The sequence below is a fragment of the Eimeria acervulina genome, genomic scaffold (genome assembly GCF_000499425.1).
Source record: "Eimeria acervulina Houghton genomic scaffold, Eah_scaff136, whole genome shotgun sequence".
Lineage (NCBI taxonomy): Eukaryota > Apicomplexa > Conoidasida > Eucoccidiorida > Eimeriidae > Eimeria > Eimeria acervulina.
In genome coordinates, this window is record NW_013550270.1 from 51,199 (window position 1) to 57,584 (window position 6,386).

A 6,386-nucleotide genomic window follows, 5' to 3' on the forward strand; every position below is an offset into this window, starting at 1 on the left:
CTCCTGAGTCTCCCTAGGACCCGCTGCAGCAGCAGCAGCAGCAGCAGCCTGTGTTGCTGCTGCTGCTGTGCTACTGCTGCTGCTGCTGCTACTGCAGCATTAGTAAGTATGGAAGCTGCATGCAATTGAGAGCTAATAATAATGTAATATTAAGAAAAACAAAGTAGAGAAAGAAAATTAAGGTAGAAGATCTTATATTACTGCTAACCGGAGTTTGTACTGTGCGGCTGCTGCTGCTGCTGCTGCTGCTGCTGCAGCAGCAAAAGCAACAGCAGCAGCAGCAGGAGCAGCAGGGTGTTTGAGTAGCGGGCTTCTATTGGGGTTGTTTATAAGCGTTAATATAGAAGAACAGCTTTATTTTATTTATAATAGAGACACCTCAATTAGGGTAAGGGCCTCTAACTGCTGTTTGCTCTCAGCAGCCGCTGCCCCTCGCCCCTCTTTGGGGCTGTTGCTACGCTTGTTGCGGTTTAGGGTTTAGGGTTTAGGGTTTGTGTTTTTGTGCGTTTGAAGCCGGCAGAGCTTTAACTTTGCCTTCGTTTACACAACACCTCCTCCCTTTGTCTACTGCACCAGCTCTGGTCCGTAGCTGCTGCTGCTGCTGCTGCTGTTGCTGCTGCTGCTGCAGCGGGGACATTAGGTGCCGGGTGTCTCCGCTGAAGCCCCTCCACACACCCGCAACGCCCAAAACTCAAAACCCTAGACCCTAGACCCTAAACCCTAAACCCTAAACCCTCTTGGAGAATGAGTTTGACTGAAGGGATAACACCGGGGCCCTCCCCGCCATTGCCCGTGGGGCCCCCAGGTGGGGCGGGTATGGGTGAAGAGGGTACTGAGGGGGCCCCTGGGGGCCCCCCGGGGGCCCCCTCAGGGGCCCCCCGTGACGAAGACACCTGTAGCGATGCGAGCTCTATGTCTGCTGACGAGCTGCTGACTCCTGAAGAGCACTTAAAAGCAGCAATAGATCTGAAGGATGAAGGAAATGGTTTGTTTAAAGGGGGGCAGTATGAAGAGGCCCTCGCAAAATATAAGGTTTGTTGCTGTTGCTGCTGTTGTTGCTATTGCTGCTGTTGCGGTTGCTGCGGTTGCTGCGGTTGCTGGTGCTGTTGAGGTTGCAGGGGTTGCGGTTGCTGCTACTGCTGCTGCGGTTGCGGTTTGTGTTGCTGTTGCTGCTGCTGCTGCTGCTGCTGCTAGAGCTGTTGCTGCTGCAGCAAGTTCGGAGGAAGGGTTTGGACCTGTGCTGCTGCATGCGGTGGGCGCTGATTGGTTATGTTGATTCGGTATTTGCTGCTGTTGCTGCTGCTGCTGCTGCTGCAGGCAGGAGTGAAGCATTTAAAGGGAGCGACGGCTTCAGAGGCCATTGCGGTGTCTGTACAGCTCAGCAGCAACAGCTGCATGTGCTGCCTGAAGCTGCAGCGCTGGCAGCAGGCAATTGCAGCAGCAAACGAAGTTTTAAGCAAAGAACCTCAAAACCCCAAAGTAAGGAGACAGAAGAAAGAGACAGAAGAAGAGAGAGAGAAGAGACAGAAGGAGACAGAAGAAGGAGACAGAGAGAGACATACAAACAGAGTTGTCAGAGAAGGAGACAGAATAGGAGACAGCAAAGATAGCATAAAAGGAGACAGCAGGAGACAGTGAGAGATAGAGAGAGACAGCAGATTGCAGGAAGGGACAGCTTAGTTTAGAGTGTCTCTATGACAAAACAAACAGCAGCACTTCCCCAAGAGATATGAAGAGAAATAAGGAGACTGTATATGAGTGTACAGACACCCCACGGCCCTTCGCTTGCCTTTGGCCTGCGGCAGTGTCTCTGCGGGCTGTGCGGGGTTCGGTGCTGCTGTCAAGCCTTATTCCTTGCTGCTGCTGCTGCTGCTGCTGCTGCAGGCCCTGTACCGGCGTGCCCTCGCTAAGAGCAGCTTGGGGGAACTCAGCGACGCCAAAGACGACCTCATGGCTGTACGTTCAGTAGCAGCAGCAGCAGCAGCAGCAGCAAACCCGTAGCATCAGCAGCAGCAGACCCGCAGCAGCAGCAGACCCGCAGCAGCAGCAGGTTGTTGTTTGTCTTGTTTGCTTAGGTGCTAGCAGTAGACAAGACAAATGCAGAGGCGAGGAAGGAGTTTATGAGGGTCAGGGAGAAGATCCAAGCAGCAAAAGCAGAAGACAAAAAAGTAAGGCTTGCATGCATGCATGCATGCAGCAAGCCCCGAAACATGCGTGCATGCGCTTCGGGTGTACGTGCAGGCTGAGCTGCATGCACGCATGTGCAGATGAATGCTTCTGCTGCGGTGTGGGGTCTGCTGCTTTGAAGCAGCATCCGCTGCTGCCTCTGGAAAGCGAAGCACTTGCTGCTGCTGCTGCAATTGCTGCTGTTGCTGCTGCTGCTGCTGCAGGCGTACAGCGGTTTATTTAACCGGGCTAGCGGTTTATATGACGATAGAGAGGAGGCTCGCGAACGCAGAAAGAAAGCAGAAGAAGAAGAAAAGGCAAAGAAGAAGGCTCAGTGGGAGAAAGAAATGGCAGAAAGAAAAGGCAAGCACCTGCTGCTGCTGCTGCTGCTGCTGCTGCACCTGCTGCTGCTGCTGCTGCTGCTGCTTATCCTGCTGCTACTGCTCCTGCTGCTGGTTCCCCGCCTGCTGCGGATTTTACAGCTCGGGGTGTTATCTGTCTCCTTGTCTCTCTCTTGTGCGTGCAACTTGTTATATCCACCTCTGGTTTGAGCCTTTGCTTAGCAGCGCTGAGGGTTTAGGGTTTAGGGTTTAGGGTTTAGGGTTTGTATACAGAAAAGGGAGAGCCTGAGGAGTCCTTTGACACGTGGCTCGAGAAGAAGACAGAAGCAGAGGAGAAGGAGAGAGAAGAGAAGCAGAAAGGGCAGGCCAGTGCGTCTCTTTTGTGTCTCCTTTCTGTCTCCTTTTGTGTCTCCTTTCTGTCTCCTTTTGTGTCTCCTTTCTGTCTCCTCCTAATCTCTTTCCTGCCTCCTTTCTGTCTCCTCTCTGTCTCCTTTTGTGTCTCCTTTCTGCCTCCTTCCTATCTCTTTTCTGTCTCCTCTTTGCTTCCTTTCTGTCTCTCTCTTGTCTGTTTGTCTGTCTGCTGTCTTTGATGTCTCCTTTTTGTCTGTTTGCTGTCTCTGGCTTGTCTCCTTTATATCTTTCTCATTGTTTATCTATTGCGCTGTCTTTGGTTAGCTGTCTCTTCATCTGCGGTGTCTGCAGCACTTGTCTCCTGTCTGTCTCCTGTGACCCTTCCGCTTGCTTGTTGCTGTCTCCTTTTGTTTCTGTGTCTCTGCACTTCCTCCCTTCTCCTTTGTCTGTTGCTGCTGCTGTTGCAGCAGCAGCAGCTTCTGCTGATGCTGTAGCTGCTGTTGCTGCAGCTGCTGCTGTCTCCTTTTCTGTCTCTGCTGCGGGTGCTGCTGCAGAGGTGGACAGTCCTCAGGGCGGTTTGCAGCGACGCAAAAGCAAAGGAGACTCCTCGCGCAGCAGCAGCAGCAGCAGCAGCAGCAGCAGCAGTGTGATGGAGATTGATGAGGAGGATGCAGCAATTATAAATGAAACAAAGAAGATGGGTTATTGCTACTTCCGTAGAGATCTAACAGAAGAAGAAAAGAAGCTGAATGCACAAAACAAACCCACAAAGATTCTGTCTCCTTCAGTGTCTCCTCAGGCGCCCGGCGGGGCAGCCGGAGACAGCGAGAAAGTGCGGCGAAGAACACATTCGTTGGGGTGTATAGACAGCTAAATATAAAGATTTACAAACACTATTCACACGCAGTTTAGTGTTTAGGGTTTAAGGTTTAGGGTTTAGGGTTTAGGGTTTAGGGTTTAGGGTTTAGGCTGAGGCCTCCAGTTAGACACCAGTGGTGCAGTTCACACCGCAAAGACAAGGGACGGCATCTTGCTGCTGCTGCTGTTGCTGCTGCTGCTGCTGCTGTTGCTGCTGCTGCTGCTGCTGCAGTCGCCTGAAGGAAAGAGCATATCGCAGTGGAATGCAAAGGGGACGACGTACGAAGAGAAGGGTAGGGCTTGCTGCTGCTTTTGTAGCTGCTGCTGCGTTTGCTGCTGCAGCAGCAGCTGCTGCTGCTGCAGTGGGCCCTGTGCTTGGGGCTTTCTTCTGCATTTGTTGCTGCACTTTGCTGCTGCTGCTGCTGCTGTTTGTGTCTCAGACGTCAGCCCTTGGGCCCGCACGCGATTTGCAGAGAGGCTGCAGGAGGCATCTGCTAACTGCGGCGACGCCACCAATGCTTCCCCGGAGGCCCTTTTAGAGGTGATTAGGGTTTAGGGTTTAGGGTTTAGGGTTTGGCGTTCAGAGGCATTCTTGGTGGATCTGTGCAATCAGGAGAAGGCTTCAGGGTTTAGGAGCGCTAAGCGGTTCTGTTTAGTGTTTAGGGGTTTGGCCATAGGGTTTAGGGTTTAGGGTTTAGGGTTTAGGGTTTAGGGTTTAGGGTTTGCGGTGGGTCTGCAGGTTTGCCGTAAGGCTACAGAGGCCTTCAAGTCTGGTGGACTCAAAGACGACAAAGGAATGCAGGAACTTCTTAAGGGATGCTTCACCACTACAATTGAGGTGAACTTACTGCTGCTGCTGCTGGTTTGCTGCTGTTGCTGCTGCTGCTGGATTGCTGCTGCTGCCGCTGGTTTACTGCTGTTGCTGCGGCTGGGTCGTCAGCTTCTGCTGCCGGTTTGCCGCTGCTGCTGGTTTGGTCCTGCTGCGGCTGGTTGGTTTGCTGCAGTTGCTGCTTTGCTGCTGCTACTGCTGCTGTTGGTTTGTTTGTTGCTGTTGCTGCTTGTGCTATTTTGCTTGCTGTTGCAGTTTCCGCTGCTGTTTTCTTTTTTCAAGTGGCTGTCTTTCTTTTGCTGGTTTAGGGTTTAGGGTTTAGGGTTTAGGGTTTGGGGTGTACGTACACGTACCTGCCTTCAGACAAAGAGTGTGGGGGACGTCACTGGAGACGCACATCTGGCGGTTGTTCGCGGCAGCAGAAGAGTCTTCTTCGATTTGAAGTGCAGCATACAACTTAACATTTGCTGCAGCTGCAGCAAGGGGCCCTTGGGGGAGGCAGCAGCAGAAAGCGGCTCTCTAGGGAACTATGAGTCGCAGGGTCAGCTTCTTTTGCTGCTGCTGCTGTTGCTGTTGCTGCTGCTGCTGTTGCTGCTGCTGATGTTGCTGTTGCTGCTGCTGCTGAAATTGCTGCTGTTGTTGTTCCTGCTGCTGCAGTTGCTGCTGATGCAGTGGCTGCTATTGCAGTTGCTGCTGCTGCCGGTGTCGGTGGGGGGGCGCATGGGTGCTGCTGCTGCAGTGCTTCTCTTGCTGCTGTTGCGAGCATGCTAGACAGCAATTAGTTCACTTGAGCTGTCTCCTTTTTGTCTCCTCCTGCTTGTGGTGTATTGTTTAGTTTGCTGCTGGTGTCTCTGCTGCTGTGTTGCTGTCTCTGAGGCTGTGGATGGATCTGCTGCAGCACTGCTGCTGCAGTTGCAGTGTATGTCTCCTTAATCTGTCTCCTTAATCTGTCTCCTTAATCTGTCTCCTCAGGCACCCTCAACCTGCCCGATGTAAGCAGCGCAGACGGCAGCGGCATGTCTTGGTTAGATGGAAGTTCTCTGTCTTTCACCAAACCCCCGCCCAACCACTTCAAACCCAGTAAGAATACCCACTCATTTTAGCTAGCTAGCTAGCTAGCTAGCTAGTTACTTAGCTAGCTACTTGGCTATCTAGCTAGCCGGATAGCTACTTACCTAGCTACCTACCCAACTGCCTACCTAGCTAGCTACATGCGTAGCTAGCTGCCCACATACCTAGCTAGCTACCTACCTACCTAACAAGCTAGCTAAGCTAGCTAGCTAGCTAGGCCCCACAAGGGAGGGCACAACAAACGGGTCCAGCCTAAAATCTGCAGAGGAGGATGACAGGTGTATATATGCAACGAAAAAGCATGTATGCGTTGCTGCTGTTGCTGCTGTTGCTGCTGCTGCTGCAGTGGTTGATGAGGCTGTGCAGAAGTACAAGGAGTCTCTGGTGGATAAGATTCAGGCTTTCCTAGATGACTGCAAGGCGTTGCCGTGAGCACCGCAGACCCAGGCAGCTAGCTAGCTAGCTAGATAGCTGGCTAGATAGCTAGCTAGGTAACTAGGTAGCTAGGTAGCTAGCTGGCTAGCTGGCTAGTTCGCTAGCCAGGGCTACATAGCAAGCCTGTAGGCTATCCGCATGCGTGGATGAGGCATCCACCGATAGCTAGCTGAAGAGCCAGCTAGCTAGCTGCCCAGCTAGCTAAACGTCGCCGCGTGGGCCTGAGGCTGGCGTGGCTACCGCAAGCAGCTCGCTAGCTCGCTAGCTAGCTAGCTAGCTAGTTAGCATTCTTGGGCAGCATAGTGCGTAGGAGTCTCTTCCCGCAGCACAGCAGC

The 6,386-nt window shown here is 52.7% G+C and overlaps 1 protein-coding gene across 1 annotated transcript; it reads left to right on the forward strand.

Annotated features, from left to right (window-relative positions):
* Positions 1 to 744: 744 nt before the first annotated feature.
* EAH_00019950 (Sperm-associated antigen 1, related) lies at positions 745 to 6,048 on the forward strand (the record flags this gene model as incomplete). Its single annotated transcript, XM_013397243.1, has 12 exons — positions 745 to 1,032; positions 1,318 to 1,479; positions 1,885 to 1,956; positions 2,076 to 2,168; positions 2,649 to 2,684; positions 2,786 to 2,876; positions 3,413 to 3,559; positions 4,157 to 4,257; positions 4,456 to 4,554; positions 4,909 to 5,086; positions 5,518 to 5,625; positions 5,963 to 6,048. 12 exons carry the CDS (start codon positions 745 to 747, stop codon positions 6,046 to 6,048), a joined length of 1,461 nt encoding a protein of 486 aa, XP_013252697.1.
* Between the last annotated feature and the right edge of the window lie 338 nt (positions 6,049 to 6,386).